Here is a 26514-nt window from a genome sequence, read left to right on the forward strand (position 1 = left end):
CTCTGCATTCCCCGAGATAGGCAAAGACTATGTCACATAGATATTATATCTGCTTTCTTGCTCTCAGTATTTGGTGAGGCTGATGGGCTCCTTTTTACCCCACATAGGAACCCTGAGGGAAATGTTCATATTACATGATTTTCTCCTTCTTTTCAACACCATACTCCTTGAAAGGACAGCCCACACTCATGCTCAGCTCCCACTCCCTCCTCGTCTTAATAGTTGGCTTTCTGCCTGCCTACCCACTCAGGTTGCACCCTTGTCATGCAGATATTCTCACTTTCTAGGAGGGCACTAATACAGTAGAGCAATTAACAGTACAGATTCTGGACTCAGAGAGACCTAGGTTCAAATCTCATCTCTGCTACTTATGGCTGGGTGTCATTGTGCAAGCTTCCTTGCCTCCCTGAGCCTTGGTTTCCTTATCTGCAAAATGAGGATTAAAAAAAAATCCGGGCGCCTGGGTGGCTCAATTGGTTAAGCGTCTGCCTCCAGCTCAGGTTATGATCCCAGGGTCCTGGGATTGAGTCCCGCGTCGGGCTCCCTGCTTAGTGGGGAACCTGCTTCTCCCTCTGCCTGCAGCTCCCCCTGCTTGTGCTCTCTCTCTCTGTCAAATAAATAAATGAAATCTTTAAAAAAAAAATCCACCTGCCTTATGGGATTATTGTGAGGACTGAATAAGATAACGTATAGTGCTTAGCAGTGTATCTGGCAGGTCGTTAGTACTCAGTCTCAAAAAATGTTACTTTTTTTTTCTTATCAAGGCCCTTAGAACAATGTCAGCACACAGTAAGCATTCAAAAAAATTTTTAGACTCCAGACATACAGGATAGATGGTACGATCAACCCCATTTCACAGGTGAAGGAACTGGAGCTTCCCGTTTAAGAATTTGAACAGCGTCACAAACCTATACTTATCTTCTAAGTTCTCATGACATTATTACTTAATTGTCGATCCCCTAACTCAGTGCATCCAAGAGCAATCTATCATCTCCCTAAATCTGTGATTCCTGATCAATTTCCCATTTCATGTGACCAGTGCCACCTCCCCAGTCTCCCAAGATCACAGTCTACCTACCTTTACCATGCACTGCCATCCATCCACTGATAAATTTAGTTATCAGGTTCCTCTCAGTTTACCTCCAAAACGTCTCTTGCATTCATTCTTCCCTCCAGACTTTGAGGGCTGGTTTGGATGCCCCTACTGAAGTCCCTGCATCACTCCTTCCAACTCTTCCTACAGGTGCTTTGTACATTTGCTCCTGTTAATGCCTCCATCACTTAAGGATATCAAGGCCATCTCTGGCATCATTCATTATTTTATCCAAGTAAATACTACATTGCCTGACATCTAGTAGACATTCATTAAATGTGTGCCAAACTGAATGAATGACCGAATGCTCTCACTTCTTCATTCGCTCATATCACTTTAGTTCAGTGTTTCAAAAGTGTGGTGCACAGGTGTGATGATTTTATTGATACATGTAGGGAAGCCTCTAGAGAAAACTGGAGACCACAAGTCTTCAGATGCTATTCCATCAAGCAGAGACTGCCAGAGTACAAGGGTTATAGTGTGTTTATTTTTACAGTTATATTTATGGCAGGTGATGTTGGTCTTCCATTTATGGTACTTTTACAATAAATTAAGTTTTTTAAAAGGGAGGGAATGTCAAGATAAATGTTACGTGACTCATGCTACAGAAATATGAGGATAAGGCAGCATTGGGAAGATCGTGTGTGAATCACTGTAGTTTGGGAAAATGAGCTAGTTTATACTCCCAGTGTATGAGTTAATGAATAAATAACAGCTACCATGTAAATAAGATGGTTTTTCCCAAACCTGGAATGATTTTTATAGTGGAAGGCAAGGCCCAGGATTTCTCATCCATTCACCCATCCAACCACCAAGTCAAAAGCATTTATCACTTGCTTACTCTGTTCAGGCATTAGGCTGTATACCAATGACACAAACATTGACAAAGCAGGGGCCTGAGGAGGGCTGTGTGTTTGTGTGTACATAACCAGGAGGGCAGACATATGGATTTATAGCAGCCATATAAACTAGAAACAGTGATAAAGGTGTATCCATGACAGTCCAACAGCTCTGCCTCCAGGACTTTCTGAAGTCATCTCTGAGGTGGCTTTTCCACTTTGTGTTCACCAGGCTCAGGGTGAAGGGAAGGGTACTGAAGCCCAGAGTTTCTCAACCTTGGCACTATTGACATATTGGATTGGATAAATCTTTTTGGTGGGGGGGCTGTCCTGTGTATCATAGGATGTTTAACAGCATCTCTCTCTGGCCTCTATGGTCATCCATTAGGTGACTGTAGCAACCCCCAATTGTGATAACCGAAAATGTCCGGGAATGGTCAAATGTCCCCGGGGGGTGGGGAGGGGCAAAATTACCTCCATTGAGAACCACCGTTCTAGCCTAAGGGAAATACCAAAGGCAGTGGTGTATAGGGTTACCATAGGCATTTGAAAGTAGATTCAAAAAGCTCAAGGTGTAGGGTAAGTGGATGAAAGGTGATACATTGCTTTGATAAGTAAGGTGGGTGAGTCACAGGGCCTAGGATTGATAGCAAATGGATGAGTTGAGATTTTACCCACCTAGAAGAGGAAATAAGGAAACATTTTTAAGCAAAGTCCCCTTGATCAGATATGGGACTGAGGATGGGAAGTCAAATTCTTATGGAATCTAAATGTCAGTCATTCAGAACCAGATGCCCAGGGACTAAATTAGGCAAGAAGCCCTATATAGTTTGGTTGTCTAAAACAAGCTGTCATGTCTTCCTTACTAAATGTAAGAACATTTTACCAACCAAGCATTTGAAAATGGAGATTATATTATTTACCAAGTCGGATTTTTTTTTTATTTGAAGAGACATTGTATTTTAGAAATAACAATGTTCTTTTGTAACTTAAAGATTCTAAGACTAACTTGAAGCAGTAGGAAATGTCACGTATTAGCTACTCATCCCAATATTTCAGCTCAGTGGAAAATTGTATATATTATGCTTATATAATTTTAAAGTAGACATTATAATTTAAAGAGCAGACATTAACAAAGAACTTTATTTCCATACAATATCTGTGTGGGTTTTTTTATCTTCTTTAACAACAACAATAAGAAAAACCTCTTCCTTTTTTTGAAAATGTTCATCTGCTTCTGCAAATAGCAGCTAAGAGAAATTGCATTTCAAAGTCATAACAAATTTTTATTTTCATGATTTTTGGCTAGGAAGCTGAACTGAGTGCCCTACGAAATTCTCTCACTAACCATGAGAACATTAAGCTGAAATGACACTTGACTGGGAAAGGAAATCATTGAGAAATATTTTAGCCTACGTAAGCACTATGGTGAGGTGTTATGGGTTAAGAAAAAATTTACATGGCTCAACTAGCACTATTCCTTTGTTTCTTTTTTTTTTTTTATTCAAATAAGTGGTATTTTCTTTTTTAGGAAGACAAATAAATAACTGCTAGAGTTTGGCATTTGGGTAGACAGAGACTTCAAATCAGATGTGTGGGGTTTGGCTTTTTCTCCTACCCGTTTCTTCTTCCTTGCCCTTCCCACTAACAAACTAAATCAAAAGCTACAATTTGTGTCTGTTCTAGCCAGCTCCAGAAATCCCTTAAGAATGGCCATTCATAATGTTAGCTATATTTAGAATCAGGGAAAACTGTACTTTGCAGTGACAGTTTATTTTTGTATGAAGAAGTAGGTTTTGTTGTTCAGAATGTTTTAACATTTATGAAAAAGATCTATATTTTTTATATGTGCCAGTTTCCACAGAGATTTCAAATGACTTTAAGAAAATCATTTTGGTTAGTATAATATAAAGTGTATTTGTCAGCTAGTACTATGGACTTCTCAGACAGTCTCCAGATAGTCTCTTAGATACAGTGCAGCTTAATTTGGCTCCCTCTTTTAAAAACTCAATTCAGATGGGGCTCCTGGGTGGCTCAGTCCATTGGGTGTCTGACTCGTGGTTTTGGCTCAGGTCATGATCTCAGGGTCATGAGATCGAGCCCTGCATCAGGGGCTGAGCTCAGCTCAGAGTCTGCTTGAGATTCTCTCCGTCTTCCTCTCCCTCCTCCCTGCCTCTCTCCCTGCTCTCTCTCTATTTCTCAAATAAATACATATAAATAAATAAAATATTTTTAAAATTTTCAGTTTGGAATTTAAAAGCAGTGATACCTATTTGGTAATAGCCATCTACATGCAGATGTATCTAGGTCCCTCTTAGGTATGTGGGCGCAATGAGTGTTAGGCCAAAATGACAATCCATCGAGTATGCAACAATTAAGTACCACTGTGTTCCTTAGTTACAACTAAAGACATAAACATAAACCCTCTAATTAGGTTTTAACTTCACTTAAGAATATATAACTCCTACATAGTTGTGACTAGTATGTACTAATGGAAAGTAGGAGAAAATACTCTATCAACCAGATTTTTCATTGTCTTTAGTATTCTAAACTGGGTAGAAACTAACATATGAGAAAGTAAACACAAGCCAAATGACTTGAATGCTTGATCACAATGTTGTGAAGTTCAGAAGAAAGGGGAAGGTTGAGACCAGATGGAAGTTTCCGCTTCTCTGAATTTCACACATCTACAATGCGATCTTTTCCTCAAGTAGAGGTGAAAATATACAGTCACCTCTCTCTAAACAAGAACCAGACCTGTGCTTCTCAAGTTAGAAGTTGGCTCCACTTGGGAAATTTCAAGCAATGTTAATCAGAATGAATGGTGCTGTGCTTTCTGTGTGTAATAAAGAGCTATTTACAAAACAACTGCTGTGTCTACTTGAGGAATTAGTTTCATCTAAGGTGTTATCTTTTTGTCTTTCTAGAAAGTGCAGCAGTATACATTAATAATTCAAGCTACCGACATGGAAGGCAATCCCACATATGGTCTTTCAAATACAGCTACAGCTGTCATCACGGTGACAGATGTCAATGACAATCCTCCAGAGTTTACTGCCATGACGGTAAGTACAGACGGTCACTCACAGAACTTGGGTCTGTGGTCCGTTACTGAGAAGTTTTGTCATGAATAATAAATGCATTAAATAGAGGTGGACCTTGCTTACCCTCGTTGTATATTGGCTACCCTCTCAGCTGTTTTCTGTCACCAGGACTTTTAAATGAGGCAACTGAGTAATTTGTTTTCTCCTAGTCTCCCAGGTCCACTGATGAAGTTGTTAAAATATGCCACCTGGAAGAAATGGCCTAAAAATACTTGGTGCTGTTATAACAGAATATTTATAAATATTTTCAGGTGCATGAAGTTGAACGGATATTACATGACTGATTTATGCAACTTTGTCGAGAATATAAATATTATCTCTTGAGGAAAATTATTTCCCTCAGACAAGTCCTTTTCTCCAACCCTGCATTAATCACCCAGATACTCACAAATGGACACTAATTTTAATATTAATGAAACTGTAACATCATTTGGAAGAAATTTTGACTGCTGAGAAAAGTGATAGTATTTTTAAAGTTAAACATAAATGCTGTGATTACCTGCATTATGGATTTCCTCATTTAGTGTGGGTAATAAAGATTTAATGGGGCAGTAAAATCAGGGCAGTGTGGTCATCAAGACACCCTGTCCTTCACCGGCCCACGTCACTCCTCTGACCGAGGTTTTTTTTTTTTTTTTTTTGTAGTTCTATGGTGAAGTCCCTGAAAACAGGGTAGATGTCATAGTAGCGAATCTAACTGTGACCGATAAGGATCAGCCCCACACGCCAGCCTGGAATGCTGCCTACAGGATCACCAGCGGGGATCCTACAGGGCGCTTTGCCATTCAGACAGACCCGAACAGCAATGACGGCCTCGTCACCGTAGTCAAAGTAAGTGCCACTTGGGCCGCTGATCTCTCTGACGGGCACCCTGCATTGACTAGTCCATGCTCCCTCGCCCGTAGTTTCCTTTTGTGTCTTAGGGTTTGTTTGTTTGTTTTTTTCTTTCAGACACCTTTAAATCTAGAATTAATATATTTTGGGGAGTCACATTTGTTTTTTTGTTTAGTTTATGTTGAGGCTACGTTGAGGCCAACATAAATGTTCTCACATTGTCTCTGGAATACGACTGGGTTTCAATCATTTTGGACAATTTTAACATTCTGAAGACAGGACTGTCCTCCACAGTGTTGACTGTCGGTGTAGTTAGATGTGTTCGTGATATGGCACACCCTGAAGTATTGATCGCCAATTGATAGCTATTAGGAAGGATGCCCCACACCTATTATTCTCAAGGTGCCCTTTGAGTATTGACTCAGAGAACAAACCAGAAAATATCACAAAAGTAAAAGGGGATGAGTAGGGACAAAGAGGGCCTACATTCTGAAAATGTTGTGAATTTATACTCCTGTTTTTAAATGTTATATTCAAGACAGTGTTTTAATTGTCAAAAATCAAACAGAGCAAACACTGAGCGCTGGAAGCAAGGGGATGTTAACTTCACAGGTAATAAATACGTAGCTATAACGTAAAAGTTCCTTAAAGTGAGCATCTCTTCCTTTGAGCCCCCAGTGAAGAGATGTGTTTCCTTGCCTCACATTACAACAGTTGATTTGTAAGTGAACCCAAATGTGGACTTGCCTAGGAAGGTGCTCTGAGGGGTCCGTTGCCTAGAATTTCATATGCGTGTGAGTAAAATGGGAATTTCCCCTGGGAGGTGGGCGTTGGAAATTTCTCTGCACGAAGAACATAGCGATCAGGAAGCACACCCCAGACCCAGACCATTTGTGTTCGAATCCCAGCCCTGCTTTTGGGAGTGGTGTGAGCACGGCAAGTTGTGGAACCTTGCTGAGGCTCAGGGTCCTCATGTGGAAAGTAGGGAGGATTATAGTATCGAAGTCATAGCATCGTTCTGAGGGTTACACTTAATAGGCATTTAAGGACAGACTTGTGCATACCACGTAGCATAAATAAATATTATGTCCTGGACTTTTCATGTAGCTAATGAAATCACTCAAAGAATTCTGCTTTCTGGCTTCTATACTGTCTTGTTTAGAATAGTTGAGAAAGGGAAGTTGAATTGGTGATTTTAGAGTGAGAGAAAAAGAAACTCTGTGTTTGAAGGTTTTGAGGAGGTGGTCTAGGGTAGGAAACTAATAATGGGGCTTTCTCATTAGCTTCACTCTTAATCCTTCCTAGACCACCTAGGAGGGCATGAGAGCTTGTCAAGCTCTTTTTTTTTTCAAATTCTTATGGCACAGTAATGTTTATCTGCATCCCCCACTAGAAGGTGATCAGAGGAAATCAAGAGTGGAAATGAAAGTCCAGTCTGATCACTTGACTCCTGGTAACTCTTCTGTTGACAGCAGGAGTCAATGGAAATTTGGAATTTAATATTTACATTATGGGTTATTTGTGCATTGCCTTTATCTAAAGTGTTGTTCTTAGATTAGGGATTCTTGCAGACCAGTAGAATACCTAAAATTCTTTTGGGGAGACAGCCAGAGTTTTGGTTTGCTAAGAAAGGGAAAAACAAAAACAAGAAAAAGCCTACAAATACTATTATTTTTCATAAGTGTGTGTACATGTCTGTATTTAAAATGTGTTTCAAATTATGAATGTTGTTTTTATTAAATAGAATTTAAATTTAAAATTTAAATAGAATTAAGTTTTTGTTTTATGAAAAAATTGGATTTTATAGTTTGGGGGCTTTGGTTTCTTGGGGTTTTTTGTTGTTGTTGTTGTTTTTTTGCACTTCATCCCAGATGTAAAAGGTCTCCTGGATGAGGAGTGGTCTTTGATACCAACGTTTCAGAGTATAATCTAGACATTCAGGTTCTCACTTGATCTCAGACTATTTAGTATTTTTGGTTACGATGCTGTTCTTAAGAATAATCAAGTTTTGGGCGCCTGGGTGGCTTAGTTGGTTGAGTGACTGCCTTCGGCTCAGGTCATGATCCTGGAGTCCTAGGATCGAGTCCTGCATCCGCTTCTCCCTCTGACCCTCTTCCCTCTTGTGCTATCTCTCATTCTCTCTCTCTCAAATGAATAAATAAAATCTTTAAAAAAAAAGAATAATCAAGTTTTCAGATGTAGCTGATGCAATCAGTGCAATAGTACTATGCATTATTTTGTGAACATAAATTGTTAAAGTACCTGAGATTTACAGATATCTTATACAAACAGGCTCAATTGTGATAAATATTTCAATCATTGGCCATGCTAATGCATGTTTTTCAGACATTTGAGAGGAACCTATGGTGCAGGGAATGAAAAATTAATGTTTTGAAAATGGAGTTGAAAACTGTAGAATATATTCTTATTTCCTGCAAAAATATGGTGTTTTTTTTTTTTCCCCAGCCAATTGACTTTGAAACAAATAGGATGTTTGTCCTCACTGTCGCTGCTGAAAATCAAGTGCCATTAGCCAAGGGTATCCAACACCCACCTCAGTCAACTGCAACTGTGTCTGTCACAGTCATTGATGTGAATGAAAACCCTTATTTTGCCCCAAATCCCAAGATCATTCGCCAAGAAGAAGGCCTTCATGCTGGTACCATGTTAACAACATTTACCGCTCAGGACCCAGATCGATACATGCAGCAAAATATTAGGTATCAAATGCCACTCGTTGCATTTTTTAAAATTTACTTTATGTTCTGTGTTGTGCACAAAATTTATCTACCTTTTGAATGAGAAATTTGAACTGGAACCAAAACCACTCATTACAAAATTATTTTTAATTCCTTGATGAAGCTTCCTGTCAGGAAATAAATCAATGAGTATATCAGATGGGAAATAGAAGAATGGATCTACTCATGTATTATTTGAGGAAAAAAATGTTCCCTGCGTCTTTTTTCTCTGCCCCCTTTTATCTTTTTATATTTCATAATAACTTAGCCAATGCTATTATACCAAACATTGCAAAAAGTTTTCACTGAGAGTAAATAGGGCTCGGAAGCTATAACATTTATCTCTTCTCCACACATCAGGAAAAAAGGAAAACTCATGCCTAAAAGAAGATATAAGAGCTAATTATTTTTGCCTCTTACCTGTACGGTAGTTATAGGACTTATAAAACATATCTGTAAAGATTTCCAACCTCAGCAAAATCTAATTTATCTTTCCTGATAAAGGAGTAGATTGTTGGCAGAGCATACCCCACATGACTATTATCCATTGCTGGTGATGATAATTCTTTAAATTAGCTCATATTTAATTTAACTTCTTTCAGAACTGCTGCTAACAGATAAATGCATATCTTTTGCATTTCTCTATACGTTGATATCAAGATAGATAAATAGCTAACTAATAGGCGTATTGAACTCCTACAACTTTTTACCTTTCAAAACATAGGAAATTTTTTCCAATCTTTATTGGTTATCTGAGCTTGAAAAACTTAGCCTCCACCCAGAATAAAAAAGGAGTTTAAGCTGATAAACCTACTGATACATATAAATCGACTTTATATAGACTCAGTGGCATTTTCTTTGAAGACTGTAGTTCTGCATAGTGTAGTTATTTTTTTAAGTATATCGAAAAATTTAAATTTACTAACACTTTATTTTGTAGATACACAAAATTATCTGATCCTGCCAATTGGCTGAAAATAGATCCTGTGAACGGGCAAATAACAACAATCGCTGTTTTGGACAGAGAATCACCAAACGTGAAAAACAATATATATAATGCTACTTTCCTTGCTTCTGACAATGGTATGTAATTAAATATGGTCACTGTATTACCGCGTATGTTGTTAAAGAGAGCAGAGCCTCATCATGAATGCATCATCGAGAAACAAGGTTTTCTCCCAAACTCAATTGTTTAGAAAACTGACCTTTATTAAGCTGAGGCCCCTATGTCTATTTTCCATTTCCACTGGGTGTTCTCACATGTTCCTTATCTTCTATAATATTCGCAATGTCCACACACCCTCGGTGGTAGCCTCAGATTGTGATGACAAACCTCTGTAGCCTTCTGCCCTGAGACAGATTGACTGCTCCTTACTGCGAGTCTAGCCTCGTGCCTCAGTGGCCTTGAGACGATCTTTTTATATTTCTTACAGTCAGTCTGCTGACATCAGTTGGTCTGTCTCTAGCATTTTTTTCTCTTTGTAATTCTCTGCCTCTAGTCCGCCATGGATAGGAAACTCTTAATTGCGTGCGTAAAGTGAGATAAGGGAATACACAAGCTTTTGTGTGTTAGTTTTGAAAATACAGTCTAGGCCCTTTTTTTTTTCCTTTCTGGGTGTCTGCTGGATTCTAAATGATTGAGATTAATAGATAGCCTTCTTTTTTCTTTCTTTCTTTCTCTCTTTCTTTCTTTCCTTCTTTCTTTAGTTATATAAGACAAAAATGACTTATATGTAAACCTGGTGATGGATTTATTTTGCTTTGCTAGCCCTCAGTATGACGTGTGTTTAAGAGTACAGCCTCTGAAGGTCTGCCTGACCACCTGAACCCAGACTCCAACTCTACTACTTTCTAACTGTGGGATTGGCAACAAGATTTTTAAATATATCCATTTCCTCCTTTTTCTCTTAACTAGGGATAATGACAGCAGTACGTAACTCATAGTGTATCGTGGAAGATAAGGCGGTTTGTACACATAGTTTTTTTTTAATGTTATGTTAATCACCATACATTACATCATTAGTTTTTGATGTAATGTTCCATGATTCATTGTTTGTGCATAACACCCAGTGCTCCATGCAGAACGTGCCCTCCTTAATACCCATCACCAGGTTAACCCATCCCTCCATGCCTCTCCTCTCTAGAACGCTCAGTTTGTACACATAGTTTTTAAAACAGTGCCTGACACAAAGACTCAAATAAATATTTCTGTTATGCGTCAGTAGTTTTAAAACTGAATCACAACCACGTTTGAAAATCGTTTAGTTCTAGACTATCAATGTTAGCATCTAATAAAACTAGCAGGCTTCAATTTGGTGGTCAAGATGAGCAGTTTGAAAAACGTTTTTGATAAGAACAGTTTCAATGGACCTTTCTGAATTCTATATAGTAAGATTCAGTGAGATTATTATCTGTCATAAGTCTACGTGGTGACAGGGTTAAAGCAGTATTTCTTATCCTTTCTAATGTCAGACCTACTGTTCAAATATTTAGAGCTGAAACGTCATAGGGACAGCTTCTGCCATGTAAGTGGTCACTTTCCTCTATGATGGAACTAAAGCAATATATCTTACACCATTATGTTGAGATTTAAAGAGCTGTGAGATTTGCTGTGAATTGTGTAAGACTGTTGAATCACAGACCTGTACCTCTGAAACAAATAATACATTATATGTTAAAAAAAAAAAAAAGGAAGATAGCAGGAAGGGAAAAATGAAGGGGGGGAAATCAGAGGCGGAGACGAACCATGAGAGACAATGGACTCTGAGAAACAAACTGAGGGTTCTAGAGGGGAGGGGGTGGGGGATGGGTTAGCCTGGTGATGGGTATTAAAGAGGGCACGTTCTGCATGAAGCACTGGGTGTTATACGCAAACAATGAATCATAGAACACTACATCCAAAACTAATGGTGTAATGTATGGTGATTAACATAACATAATAAAATTTTAAAAAATAAAATAAAGAACTATAAAATTATATGTATGAATGTTGGTTGTTACAACCAGATTTGTCATTCACCAAGGTGGATTTTTTCTAATTGAAAGAGTGTTTGATAGGAGAGAGAAGTGGGTGGTTACATCTGTGTTAGCCGTGATGCTTGGCAAATGCACTTAACTTTAAATTGAGGCCGGATGTGGAGCCCTGGTTCTGCTCCTTAATGATGGGGTGAGCTCTTATACTCTTTGTGCCTTCGTTTCATTATTGATAAGTTGTTTTTGTGGCTTGCCTATTCTATAAAGTTTTTATGAAAGTCAAATAATATTACATGTGATAATGAGTGTGAAAGTTCTTCAAACTGTGGACTATCACTGAGCTCTTGGTGCTATATTCATTGTGAGAATATTGTTCACAGCCACCTCACCCCCCGACTTTTATTCTCCCTGCTCTCAGAATTGTACGTGTCCCTCAGACAGGTCCAGAGAGATTTCTCCTTGTCTCCTCCTCAGCACTGTCTGTGGGCACATTCCTAACTGCATGTTCTTGGGCAGGTCACTTCAACTTCTGGGTCTCAGATTTATTATTTTAACATTTTTTATATTTCTATTCTTTTCTATTTATATAATGTGTATTATGTAATTGAACTAAATAAAATAATTATGACACTATATATAATAACACTAAAAATACATACAATATGGAAGAGGCCAAATTACCAGACTAAATTATCACAAAACAGAGTAGAGACAGTTTTTAGGGTGGAATGAGAATGGGTTTGGGGTCAGGCAGACCTATCCTGAGTAGCAACCCCACCACTTACAAGAGCGTGTGACCATGAGCAGCGTACAGAGCCTGAGGTTCCTCATCTGTTTAAATTGACTTCGTAGGATTACCAATGAAATAATGTATTTAGAGCAACCTAATTCTTGGATAAGCAGGTAGCTGGTTGATCAGTAAATCCTATTTCTCTTCTCCATGGCATTCCTTCCCAAGAGGAGGTGTGTGTGTCTGTGTTACCTGTCTGTAGACTGGTTGGATATTTCATAGCTGTGTTTGAGCCTTAAAAGCATTCTCACGCTCTTTCATGCATACGTCTTGGTTCTCCATCAAAAGAGGAGGGTGCACAAGGCCATGAGCCCCATGTTCTGCTTCTCTTGTGTTCCCCACAGTGGCTAGAGGAGCGTGGTATGCACAAGGCCCAGCGTAATAGACAGCAAGGGCAGGGCAGGTGCAGAATCGCACTCTGCAGGGACATGCATTGTCCCAGCACTCAGTTGGGCACAACAAAGGTGGCAGCTCAGGGTCATCCTAGAAAGGAAGCAAGAAGTGGCCTTGTTGGAGTAACAGTCTGCCAGATGCTGTGGCGACTAGATATTTCCAAGGTTATGCAGTGATGAGGGCAAGCAGGCTAGAAGTTTTGAGCATTCCACCGTCATTGAGACTCATGGGAAAGAACTGTTCAGCATTGGTTTGTGATTTTTCTCCTTTTAAGGAATCCCCCCTATGAGTGGAACGGGAACACTGCAGATCTATTTACTCGATATCAATGACAATGCCCCTCAAGTGTTACCTCAAGAGGCAGAGACTTGCGAAACTCCAGACCCCAATTCAATTAACATCACAGCACTTGATTATGACATCGATCCAAATGCTGGACCATTTGCTTTTGATCTTCCTTTGTCTCCAGCGACTATTAAGAGAAATTGGACCATCACTCGGCTTAATGGTAAGAACAGGTTAATTATTTGACTATATGTGCAGTTGGGAGGTTTTGAAGCCTGATACGAAAAGTTCATTTTGGGTGCTTTATAATCTTCTCATCAAATACATTTTAAAAGCTACGTAAAGTTAAATAAGATACTAAAAACTTCTACAGCTAAAGAAAAAAAAAATCTTCACAATGCAGCGTAGTCGAATGGCTTGATCGATGTATGCTCTTAAGTAGTAAATGCATTCTGGGAAAGGTTGCGTGTTTTGTATCGTGTGATGTATTAACTGTCCACCGTACGTTTTCCTTTTTTGTGTAGGTGATTTTGCTCAGCTTAATTTGAAGATAAAATTTCTTGAAGCTGGGATTTATGAAGTTCCGATCATAATCACAGATTCGGGTAATCCCCCCAAATCAAATATCTCCATCCTTCGCGTGAAGGTTTGCCAGTGTGACTCCAATGGGGACTGTACAGATGTGGATAGAATTGTGGGCGCAGGGCTGGGCACGGGCGCCATCGTAGCCATCCTCCTGTGCATCATCATCCTGCTCAGTAAGTATCGGCATTATCTCCTGGCATTCAGTTCTTCTCCCTCCTAAGACGTTTTGCCAAGTAACTTCTTGCTGTTGCCTTTTAATACAATCTTAACAACTCTCTTCAACCTCTGAATGCGTTCTGGCCAATCCTTCACGGGCCGCTCCGGTCCCCCGCAGAGTGAGAAAATCCCTGAGCACTGTTGCAAGCACTTAAGTGCTTGCAGCAAACCCAGCCCGCACACCTCGCCCGTGACCCGTGGCAACCGTTTTCTGATGTTGATGGCTGGAAGAGCTGTAGCAAACTCTCTCCATAGAAAGATGTTAGACGGTCCTAAGTGTGAGCGCTTAGCTTATGATTTGAGTATGAATTTATGGCACTTAGTTGATGATTTAGGAAAATAAGTATATTGCTTTCCTTAGCTCGTATAAAGCACAGTCAGCAGCTAACCGCAGTCATGCAGGGATCAAGGTATTCGTTACTGAAGGGCCACGTAAAATAGTGCGAGATTGTCCTTCACGCGGCACATTTGATGATAGAAATGATTGCATAGCTCAATCAATTGTCTGTCTTTAGAGCAAGTCGAGATTAAGGAATTGCTCCTTTTTCAGATACTTTGCAATCTTTGGTTCAATGGAATGCAAGAAATTAACCACTGGAAAGTACTCGAGGAGCCACTTCTAAGCATGCAGGTTAAAAGGACAAATTGCCGGGGCCCTGTGTTTTATTGTTAAATAGCAGCAGGACTTAGTTTATTGTGCCATCATGCTATGCACCAATCACTTTCTTGAAAACGTTGGCCATTTCTTTTGTGTTTTCTCCATTTACAAGTGTTCTGGTAATTTAGAATTCTGTCCCTTTATTCTAAGCAATTACTATAGAAGCCTGGGCATTTCTTTACTTCCTGTGTGGAGACGACTTTGACTATAATTTGAAACCTGCATGCTATACTGATAATCCACTTGCTAGATTTAGCTCTGGAACAATGGCAAATGAGATCATGTATCTGGCTTTAAAAGGAGGATATTTACTTTTATGGCCAATAATAAAAATGTGCTCAAATAGGAGTCATTAAATCTCTTGCTTCAGGATGTAAGCTGCTATCCTCAGATTTGAGAGAGAACGCACTCCTAGATGTGCACTTAGGGATATGTTTCAATTTGAACTAAAATGTGGCATATATGCCAACCTTATCAAGAAAGACTTCGATATGATGGATTACAGCATGAAGGAGTGACTGTAGCATTTTGAAGGAAAATGAATTGGTGCTGATTCTAACATCAACCCTCTGGAAAATTCATGGTGCCAGGCCCAGCACAAAAGTGTAAAGCGGAAAGCCTTGTGTTATTTCAGTGCTCAAACAAATCCCGTCAGCTTCCTACCTGAAACGTGCATTTTAATAGGAGAGGGAATGCAGAACAGCACAGGAGAAAAACACCAGCCTTTGGGAGCCAAAATCCTCAAGACCCAATTGCTGATCCAATTCCGATTTACTACTCAAGTCTCAAGTCGTCCTGGCAAGCACCTACCTTCCCTGGGTAGTGCTGTTCCCTCGGACGTGGGGAGGATTAAGGACAGCCGACCCACCTCAGTGAAATAGCAGTTGCATAACAACCAACAATGGACTTACTATTGTTTGTTGGTTTAGAATTTACAAACCATTATATTAGGAGTGTCCTATCCTCCAGCAAGCCAAAGTCAGAGACAGACATGGTTATTGTCCCCTTTGGTAAATTATAAAATGGAGGATGGGCATTCAGCCAGTGAGTTCAGAGGGCACCAGGTTCTGGAACCCAGGGTTCCAGGCTCTGTGTCCAGTGCTCCGGCCCCACTCGGTCTTCTCTCTCTTCACGGCAGGCCAGAGAGAGGTAACAGACTGGAAGAGGCCTTAGAAGCTCTTGACCCAGATAAGTATGTTATTAATGTGAAAAGCGGTGATTGGAAAGGTCATGTTTTTAAATTTACGACACTGTGGTTTTTGTTTTTTTTTTACTCTTTCTACCTAGTCCTCGTTCTGATGTTTGTGGTATGGATGAAACGCCGGGATAAAGAACGCCAGGCCAAGCAACTTTTAATTGATCCAGAAGATGATGTAAGAGATAATATTTTAAAATACGATGAAGAAGGTGGAGGAGAAGAAGACCAGGTGAGCTATATTTTAAACCTTTAAGATGAAATTTTGTGATCACATAATTCAAGGTGCAGGACAAATGTTAATACACGCGGTAAGTAAGGAAATCGTCTCGAGTTTCCTATGTTTGTCACATTATCAAATACTTGGGGGGGGGATTCTTCACATTTCTTGATTTTTTTTTCAAGATGCCAAATGTCATTGCATTTATTTTGTAAGAAAATTGTTAACATTGTTTCAAGGAGCTAGGATTTAAACCCAGTTCCAATTATAATAATGCTAATAAAAATATTTTTCTTTATAGTTTTTCTTCGTTGGATATCTAAAGTATAAGTAAAATTAGTGTCCCAACTGGATTTATATATACAGGAAAAGCACTAGATAACTTATTCTACAAACATTTACCAAGCAAGTTCAATATTCCATACACTATTTTGATCACTGAAGATACGGAAGTGGGCAGAGCCAACAAATACTTGCCCTCAAGAGTCTTCAATTCTTGAGAAGTATTGAAATTAGAGACAGTATCTAGTTCATCTTTGTATCCGTAGTCTTTCATGATGCCTGGCTCATACATGTTGAAGTTCCCATCTGGCTATAAAATCACGTGAGCTTCTGTATCACTGTGTACATGAGGAACTGCATGTGTGTTCAAGGATGAGGGTGACCAATATGCTGAATATTTTTATGTGCTCAAAAGCAAATTTTAGATATCATAGCTCACATCTATAATGTCTGTACCACATACCAGGCATTCTGCTAAGTGCAATAAATGCTGGTATCTCTTAAATCTTTGAAACCTGTGCTATTATACTATGAGTACCTCCCCTTTTGTGATAGAAAACAGAGCTACAGATGACTGGATTCTCATAAAGAAGTAGGAAGTGATGGACACAGGGTTTGAATCTAGGTCTGTCTGATGTCATAGCCTAAACTAACTACTCTGATACAGTACCTCTTGTAATTACCTGGAAGATACTAATGTAATCTACAAAAAATCAACATGACAGGTGACTATATTTTAGATACTTTGATAATTATGTTATTTTCACTTACAAATGCAGACTTTGGGGAGGGCAGTAGTCAAAAAAAACAAAACAAAACAAAACCCAGAATTCTTGGGTCTTGGATCATTATCAATAAATTCAAATGTACTCTGTCTTAAGGATATATATAAACAATTAGTGATAAGACTGTTAACTTGAATAAAAGCAAATTTTCATGAACATATTTTCTCTTTCCCCTCTATTCGAGGAAATAATATATCACTTTTGGGGTGGTTTTTTCTTTTCCTTTTTTTAAGATTTTATTTATTTATTTATGTATTTATTTAGAGAGAAAGAGAGAGAGCACAAGAAGTGCAAGTGGGGGAAGGGACAGAGAGAGAGGGAGAAGGAGAGCATCTCAGACAGACTCCAAGCTGAATGCGATGTGGGGCTCGATCTCATGACCCTAAGATCAGACCTGAGCTGAAACCAAGAGCCGTATACCCAACCAGCTGCACCACCGAGGTGCCCCTATATCACTTTCTGTTTTACAAAGCACATTCACATCCACTGTTGGGTTTAATCTTTGTGGCAGGGACGCCTGGGTGGCTCAGTCGTTGGGCGTCTGCCTTCGGCTCAGGTCATGATCCCAGAGTCCTGGGATCGAGCCCCGCATTGGGCTCCCTGCTCAGCAGGAAGCCTGCTTCTCCCTCTCCCACTCCCCCTGCTTGTGTTCCCTCTCTCGCTGTCTCTCTCTGTCAAATAAATAAATAAAATCTTTAAAAAAAAAAAAATCTTTGTGGCAACCCATTAGACTTCTCCAAGTTCCATTTGTAGCAAGTTGTGTGATGAGCTCTCAGAGTTTGTAATTGGTGGAGCCAGAACTGAGGTCCACCTTTTCTGATTCCAGATTCCATGCTTGGTTTACAGTACCTCAACTCTCGCATTTAGAAGAGATGCTTGTAAAATATGTTGAAAACTTGACTCATGTGTAAAGCTGCTTTGAATACTGACTAATTAAAGTGGCTCTATAAATATGCGCCAGGGTTTCTTGCTTATAAATGTCTTTGGATATTAAAATTCATGTTTGGCTTAATCCTTAATTAATCTATCCTTTCACTTTCCTGAGCTATGTTCAGGATCAGCAAACGTATATTGATCACATTATCTCATAAATCTTCTACTTTCAGTATTTTATTTTTCATGTCATTGTGCATTATTTTCTAGGCATAAATCTAAACCCAACTCCATGAAGCTTCAGTATAAATAGTAATAACTGGAAGGCTACCGGTCATAACTGGGTGCTGCATAGACTTGGAGGCCCAGAGGCAAGAACCAAGAACGTTCTCAACATCTTGGGCACTCAGTGTTACCTGATCTGCCTCTTTCTCCCTCCTCCCCACCAATCCCTTTGAGGGAAAGTGTTGAATGAGGTTTTATTGTTGTAGTTATTTTAGGAAAGACTGACTTCCTTTATTGACTCTTATCCACTTAGATTGATTCTTGAGATCCAATAAGTCAAACTTACCTATTGCAAGATTTATTAAAATCATCCTCATAAATGTTCAGCCTCTTCTTTTACTGACCTCTAAAGTTTCCTTTGCCCCCAGATAAGCTCTTAGGCACAAATGTTTTGCTTTCTACCCACTTCCCTAATAGTCGAAAGGTTTTGCTGTAACTTTCTCTATATTGTCCTCTGTGTCTAATTTCTTTATTTAGTATTAGTTTTCCTGTGGTATCTTTTGGTAGTTAGCGTCTTGGTTCTTTGATGCCATGTTCATCTAGATCAAAAGCCTCTGTCCATCTTGTATTCTCTGTCATGATTTCCTTTTGCAGTTCTCATTATAGGAAATATAAAAAAGTTGGGGCGCCTAGGTGGCTCAGTCAGTTGGGCATCCGACTCTTTGATTTTGGTTCAGCTGGTGATCTCAGGGTCTTGAGATCAAGCCCCATGTCGGGCTCCAAGCTCAGCAGGGAGTCTGCTTGAGATTCTCTCTCTCTCCCTCTTCCTCTGCCCCTCCCCCACCACATGTGCTCTCACTCTCTCTCAAATAAATACATAAACCTTTTTAAAAATTGAAAAGAAAATTGTGACAAAATTAAATAATGGGCTTTTTATTCACTCTATGACTTACCTCATAATAGCAGAATACAATATGCAGTGTGGGAATGCTACCTTTGCCTCTACCTGAAGTGGTTCATGAAATCCCTAGGACAGTCACATCCTAATGAGTGTCCTGTCTCTGGCTTCACACCCGCACCAGCTCTTTGGAAACTATTAAATCCAGACTTCCTCCTTAGCATGACAGGTTTTTGGCCTTTTGGTGCACTCCCTTAGGGAGCAGGTAGAGGGTTGTGGGAAAGAATTGATGGTGGGTATGCACTCCCTCAAGATGCAAATCCATCAGGCTTGTCCACACGTGGCCACTAAAGTTTCCTTGCAAGTCTAGGTGATTTGTCCTCATGCTCTCTCTGCCTTTTCTTGGGTCAAAACGTAGTTTAGTTTCTAAAAATATTTTCTTTATTGGCTGTAGTGTTCCCTTTTTTATTGAAGTATAGTTGACATACAACGTTATATTCGTTTCGGGTGTACAACGTAACGATTCAACAAGTGTTTATATTATGCTGCGCTCATCACAAGTGTAGTTGCCATCTGTCACATACAACACTATTACAGTATCATTGACTATATTCCCTACGCTGTGCCTTTTATTCCCATGACTTATTCGTTCCGTGACTGGAAGCCTGGACCTCCTTAATGACAGATTCCTTTCTTCTTCCACTCTCTCCTCCTCCAGAAATAAAAGCAGCTATGGGTCTTATTTCTCTTAGAGCTTGTTAGCTTCTTTATTTTTATTCAGTTAGCCTCATTATGTTCTCAGTTATGGCTTCAAAAATCTGTGATTTGGTAACTTATCTGGCTTGTTCTTTGCATTAGAGTGTGAATAATAGTCTCATGACTTTCTATATCCCAACCAGAAGCAGAAGGCTTCCTACGGGTTTAAGAGTGTGACCACCATGCATATCAACAAGAGCATTTCCAGCACCCCGGGAGCTTTCATTGTATCCCCTGCCAGGAAGTATGCCCTCTGCCAAAAAGTAACTAGTATTTTTTATTTCTATCAACGTAGAACCACATAACCGGGTCTTAGATTTCATTATGTAAGTGGATATCACACAGTAGGTACTTTTTGTGTCTGGCTTCCTTTACTCAAACTTATATCTGTAAGATTAATCCGTGCTATATACAGAAGTAGTTCATTTTTATAGTTGCTGAAAAATATTCTGTTGTAGGAATTAGCCACATTTTATTCATCCATTGTACTATGCTTGGACCGAGTTCATGCGGTTGCATTATTATGAATAAAACTGCTATAAACATTCTTTTGTGTGTGTGTGTGTGTGTGTGTGTGTGTGTGTTGGAGCATTTCTATTGGTGTGTGCATAGGGATTGACTTTCTATGTCCTAGAATGTGTCTGTGTGCAGCTGTAGCACAAACCTGCCAGTTTTCCAAAGTGATTGTACAATTGACACCTCCCCTCATCATAGTGGTGCATGAGAATTCCGGCAGCTCTGCATCCTCACTAGCACTTGGCTTTTTCCAGTCTTTAAATTTCAGCCACTCTGATGGCATGTATCTCAGTATGATTCAATCAGGATGTTCCTACTGACTCATTTACGATTTTGATATCTTTGCGAGGTTTCTGTTTGGCCTTTTTGTCCACATTTCTATTAGGGTTGTCTGCCTTTACCTGATTGATTTGTAGGAGGTCCTTCTATATGACGGATATCATTTCTTTGTCAGATAAACATATGGTCAATATCTTCTCCCATCCCATAGCTTGCTTTTTTATTCTCTTCATGGTGTCTTATGATGAACAAAAGTTTTTAATTTTAGTGAAGTCCAGTATAACAGTTTTATTCCATCAGGGTTAATACATTTATGTCCTATTTAAGAAAACTTTGTCGATTCTGAGGTAATGAATTCTCCCCCCCCCACAAAAAAAAAAAAGAGTCTTCTCGAAGCTTTATTGTTTTACCTATCACATTAAGTCTGTGATCTCTCTCTAATGGATTATTCATTTACTATAAGATATTTATCAGAGTTCTCTCTGTGTTCTCCCTTGATGTCCAGCACTGCTTACTAAAAAGATAACCCTTCTCCCCTGCACTGCAGAGGTCCACTTGTCATGAAGCAGGTGGCTCTGTGCGTGTACATCTGCAGACTGGCCTCCTGACCCTGTGCTGTTGTGCTTGTTCTGTCTCCCTGCTCTTGAGCCAGTACCACTTGTTGTCACTGCTATCACTTTACAGTGTCTTCCTATCTGGTTGTATCAGTTCTCCAACTGAATTCATCAAGATTTGCATCAAAGTTTTTGGTGGAATTTCTCATTTACTTTTTTTTTCCTTAAGAAAAACTAAACCCTTTATATAATTAATTTCTAAGTAAATTTAATGCCAATATTTTTCCATTGTCTTTTTTTTTAAGATTTTTATTAGAGAAAGAGCGCACGTGCGTGTGCGCATGAGTGGGGGGAGGGGCAGAGGGAGAAGCAGGCTCCCTGCTGAGCAGGGATTCTGACTGGGGGCTGACTCCCATGACCCCGTGATCATGACCTGAGCTGAAGGCAAACATTTCACCGACTGAGCCACCCAGGCGCCCCACTTTTCCATTTTCTAAACAAGGTGTTGGTTACTGCTTTAAATCTTAAAATTATGGTCAGTTCCTGAGAAGTTCAGCTCTGTGAAATACATTCTATTTCTGTTTTCCATAATTTACGTGTGACTCCCTGTTAGAAAGTCTGTTTCTTTTTTTTTTTTTCCTGCTGACACACAATTTTACATTAGTTTCAGGTGTACAACCTAGTGATTCAACAAGTCTGTACGTTAGGTTATGCTCACCACCAGCGTAGCTGCCCCCTGTCGCCATAGGACACTGTGACAAGGCCCCTGACTGTGTTCCATACGCCGTACCTTTTATTCCCAGGATTTATTTCTTTGTAGTGTGCATTAAGCCTTTTTGGCAACAGAATATGAATCATACACTTTTATTAGTTTTGGGGGGGAGATATTATCTCTTTACAAGAGTAGGCTTCGGAAATGGGATTGCTGCCATGTTACATTTTAGACAAGTTTTAGTCGATTTTTATTACACGTAGGTAGTATTTTACAGAGCATGTGTGTTACATTAAGATGCGGACGGAGACTGTGCCGTACGAGGCAGATATGGCTTGTCATAATCAGGCAGTGGTCTGCTTGATGTCTCAGCTGGACAATCCCAAAGAATCACCAGCTTTTTCAAAGGATGGGCAGGCCTCAGAGGGTAGTTTAGGCCGTTGGGAAAGCCAGGTAGTGAATGTGGGGACAGGCAAAGGTAGCTGTGCTGGGAAGGCTGGAAGACCCAGCCTCAGGCTGGCTTAGCCAACATTCTTATTTTGCCTGCCAAGAGAACGTATCCTTCTTAAGAAGCTAACTGATTAGAAAGAAAACAAAGCAAAGCAGCCCTTTACAAGGGTAGTCCTTATCTTCCCTACCATTGATTAGCATCTCTTGCTGTCTTAGTTCTGTGCCAGGATACAGGCTGCTAATTTCTTTAACAAAATAGCTCAGAAGCCTAAGAAAAGAAAAACAACAACACATCTGTATCTTTTGTCTTGTGTATAGTAGACTTTTGCCAGTGCATGTCAATACTCTGCTCTGGTTTAGGTTGTCAGGGCCCTCGATGTTTGAAGTTAGCCTTAGATGCCTTCTGAACAGGAGCATCTGTTGGCTGTTGGACACTTTTAGTATAATGTCTGTTCTCTTTTCAGAGGGCGAGGTTCCTACTTTATCTCCTTCACTGCCCTATCATCAGGGTTTTGGGTGGTTATCAAGTCATGTTTAATCACCCTCATTAGTAAATGTTCATTGGTGCACTTTTGGACAGTGGGGCTGGTTGCAGATACTGTGTAGCTTTTGATGTTCTTTGCAGTGAGCTCCCTCTATGTTAGCATCACTAATAAATCAGGGTGAATGTACAATATTGTGGATGGCTCGCTTTTCATGGCACCATCCCTTTAGCCCCAGGATAGGAAACAGAAACTGTCAGCTTCCTGCTTTTTAGAGCTTAGACTTAATTACGATTGCTTTTTTATATCGAGTAAACATTTATGGAGTGTGTATTATGTTTACAACACTCACTGGTGCTCACTTTAAACAACCTCTACCTAAATCACTTACCATTATACAGTTTCATTCTTCATAATAATAGCAAAAGCTATTGTTTGGGGTACCCTATGAATTAGGCACTGTCGTAAGTGCTTTCTATACGTTATTTCATTTGACCCTCCCACAGTACGGCAGAGATGGCACACGTTGTTCAGACATAGTGACGTGGGGATTAAATCCCTGTCCATCCGAGTCCAAAGAAAGTGGTGTGTCTACCGGATCCTGTACCCTCCTTGGCAAAGCTCAGGTTCAATCAGGCAATTAAAACAGCACCTTTCCGAATGCCATTTGAATTTATCAGAAGATGTCCGTTCCTTGAAGTGGACTCTGGGACATTCAGCATCTTCCTCGGCTCTTAAAGTTTGACTTGGAAGATTTCCCATTCCGAGTTTGGGCCTGGAGGACTCCTATGGGGGACTCTGGATGTGTGAGAGAGGATGTTGCTGTCCATGTGGGGAGGTTTCCCAGGTGACAGTGAGTGGACACTGAGATCTTTTGGACCATGGCTGCTTCTCCACAGACAAACTCATCCAAGGTTAAAGTTGACACTGGTCAGAGGTGGTCTTGACAGAAAGGGTGAGTGTTAATTAAAGGTTCCACGTCAGTGTTCTCTTGCTCACTCTTGCACTCCTGGTCCTTACTCTGCCCTGGGTACCAGGTCTGTCTTCCCACACAGCTGCTGCCGAGTGTACTGTCATAATCAGCTAGATTTTTGTCTCTCAGTTTCTTCAGAAGAGGTCCAGCACTTCTTGGGCTCAGGAGATTTCACATTCCAGGACTGAGAGGACTCTTATCTGAATTCCCACATTTGGTTTCTTAAGTTTTGGAGTGTTGCTCTCGAGCTAGAGTTTTTCCTTCGCATCAGAGATGGTTCTGAGCTCTCAGAGAAAGTGCCTGACGTCAACCCTGATGATATGGGGGGCATGTCTGAAAGCTGGATTCCCTGTCACTTTAAAAGTCGTATTTCATCAACTGTAGGTGGGGAAGGAGGGTGTGTCTGGACTTTTTTATTTAGCTTGCAAGGTGTAGAAATTGAAAAAATTCCCGTAAATTTTGGATCTCCCAAGCCTCTCCAAAAAGTTGAAGGATCTAGAAACATGGCCGGCATTCGGCCTTGACAGCAATCATTGCAAACCAAATAGAGGCTTCTCTCTTGAAGCAGGGCAGACATGTTTTGATAATTGTTTCTGTTTTCTTCTTTTCATCCCAGGCCAGCTTTACTGATGAATGTTATAAGCCAATCCTTTATAGAAATCTATTTTTGCTGACTCTGATTAAATTATATAATAATTATTAGACATTGGATTAACAAAAAACAGATTTCTACAAGGAGAAGGTACCATAGTGCTCTGGAACCATGGAACAATTTCCTGTAGTACAGTTTTTGTTGTTTTTTTTTTAAAGGAAAAGAGGAAAAGAAAGTGGATTCACCACAAATATATTTAGCCAGATGAATTAGTTGAAATAGGCTAGATGCTGTAACAAACTAAAATTTCGGTGACATAAGCCTGATTGAAATGCATTTCTCACTTACTTCGTGGTCATTGGATGTCAGGTCGTGGGAATTAGGGGTGGGGAGGGAAGGTCCACTGTACTCCATGTGGCTTCCAGGGTCACCCCTGCCATACATACCTGCAATCCCTGAATGACCAAAGGGCAGGGAGGATAACTTGTGGGAGATTTTTATGGGGCGTGGTGCACGTGACTTCCATTCTCTCTTCTTCTTACTAGGTATCTAGTAAGAAGAAGAAATGAGTTCGGTGACCAGCTGGAGGTCCCTGCCCCACCCTGTTAGGTATTTGAGTTTAGAGTCTTTTCTGAGGACCCACCCACAGTAGAGTGCTAGCTCGTGTGCATTGTTTTGTGACCCCTGCAGATATCCCAGAAGGAGGTGGGGGTCACAGGGGATGTACAGGAGGTTCACAAGCTCATGAAAATGAGACGCTGTACGGAAGGCTCACAAAAACCAGGGAGGGCAGCTTTCCCTTACCTGCAGGATGCTCCCCGTGCTCCCTGGGATCCTAAAGTCTTCTCAGGAACCAGCACTTGCACATGTAAAAAAATCACATGCAGTTTCAGGATAAAGGGAGTCATGATAGGAGCTCTTTGTAGTGGCCCAGGATTTCAAAACCCAAAAGATCCGGACGTAATTGCTGTATGAGTGACCGTTGCCTTTTTTTTTTTAATGAAATTGATTTCTTATGTGATTTGTGGAAATCCGTATTTCTGTAGCTGAGATCCCCGGAATCTCCGTGGCACAGGAAGCACGTTTAGTGGAATTTAGGTGCCTGAGAGGGGGTAAGAACCCACAGCTCCTATGAGCTGGGACTTGGCTTTGAGGACTGGGGCCTCTGAGGGTTGATGACTTAGTTTCTCCTCACATGGCCCCTCCCCTTTGCATGTTCAACTACAGTAGGATTGAACGCCTGTACCTCTGTACCTGTGACGGGGGACTTCACCCTTTCCTGGCTTTAGTCCATGGTCTTCACCAGCATCTCTGGTTAGCCCCCACGACTCATCTCAAGACCTCTTCCCTTGGAATCCCAGCTGGATCGAGGGTCTCTGCTCTGTGGCCCACAGCGTCTCATGTCCGCTGGGTTTTGAGCTTTTGCATCCTAGCCCTGCTTCCGACCTCAAGCCCAGTGAGGGCGGGGATTTGTCCTACTTACTTTTTATTCCTGTACCTAGGACATTTCGTGCCTGAGAGGTGCTCACAGAATGTTCGTATGTTGGGCCTTCTTCCCAAACCTCTTGGTTTTTATAAGTCTGTCTACAGGGTTAATTGAACTAGTACGCCCATGATAACTTAACTTTCATTCTTTGAAATCCCTGATGTCTTCAGGAAGTGATGATACCATTCATAAATGCTAGCACCCATGACATACTTGTTCTGTGTCAGGCTCTGTGCTGTGCCCTCAGTTTGCATTTCTCTTTTAATCTTCCCAACAACCCTGTGCGGTAGACGCTGCTGTTAGTCCAGTCTTCAAAACCAGGTCCATGTGGCGTGAGAGGACAAACTCCTAATGCACTTGCTGGTGGTCATATGATGGATGTCGTATATGGTGTTGCTGATTTGTAGCGTGCAGGTGATACTGGTAGGACCAGCGAGGGTGGGCGCTTAGCCACAGTTTATTAGAAGACCACTGGTAATCCAGCTTTAGAACAGGCAGAGAGTAAGACTCAGTTAATTGGTTAAACATGGCTTGCACAATTGAGCATGTTTTGACATTAATAAAGTTAGAATCTGGAGAAGCAATGTGAACAGCCACGCTATTACAAAAAAAAAAAAAAAAAATCCAAGTATACAATCTGGATGACAGGAGCTAAAATTTTAAATCCAGGCTGAATGCCTAGACAGAGGGATGGGGTATAGGTATAAAAAAGCCCCTTGAGACCAAAG

General features: G+C 40.4%; 1 protein-coding gene across 1 annotated transcript in view; it reads left to right on the top strand.

The window, feature by feature from the left end:
• CDH2 (cadherin 2) overlaps positions 1-26514 on the top strand; it is a 207039-nt gene that overhangs the window by 160870 nt on the left and 19655 nt on the right. The window contains exons 8-14 of the mRNA XM_028098388.2: positions 4860-4997; positions 5682-5867; positions 8337-8590; positions 9549-9691; positions 13039-13272; positions 13574-13807; positions 15796-15935. Of these exons, the coding sequence (XP_027954189.1) occupies positions 4860-4997; positions 5682-5867; positions 8337-8590; positions 9549-9691; positions 13039-13272; positions 13574-13807; positions 15796-15935 (1329 nt within the window). The remainder of the gene's footprint in view (positions 1-4859; positions 4998-5681; positions 5868-8336; positions 8591-9548; positions 9692-13038; positions 13273-13573; positions 13808-15795; positions 15936-26514) is intronic.

This window comes from Eumetopias jubatus, unplaced genomic scaffold (genome assembly GCF_037043125.1).
Source record: "Eumetopias jubatus isolate StellerSeaLion01/CBP00866 unplaced genomic scaffold, mEumJub1_p1.0 scaffold_16, whole genome shotgun sequence".
Classification (NCBI taxonomy): domain Eukaryota; kingdom Metazoa; phylum Chordata; class Mammalia; order Carnivora; family Otariidae; genus Eumetopias; species Eumetopias jubatus.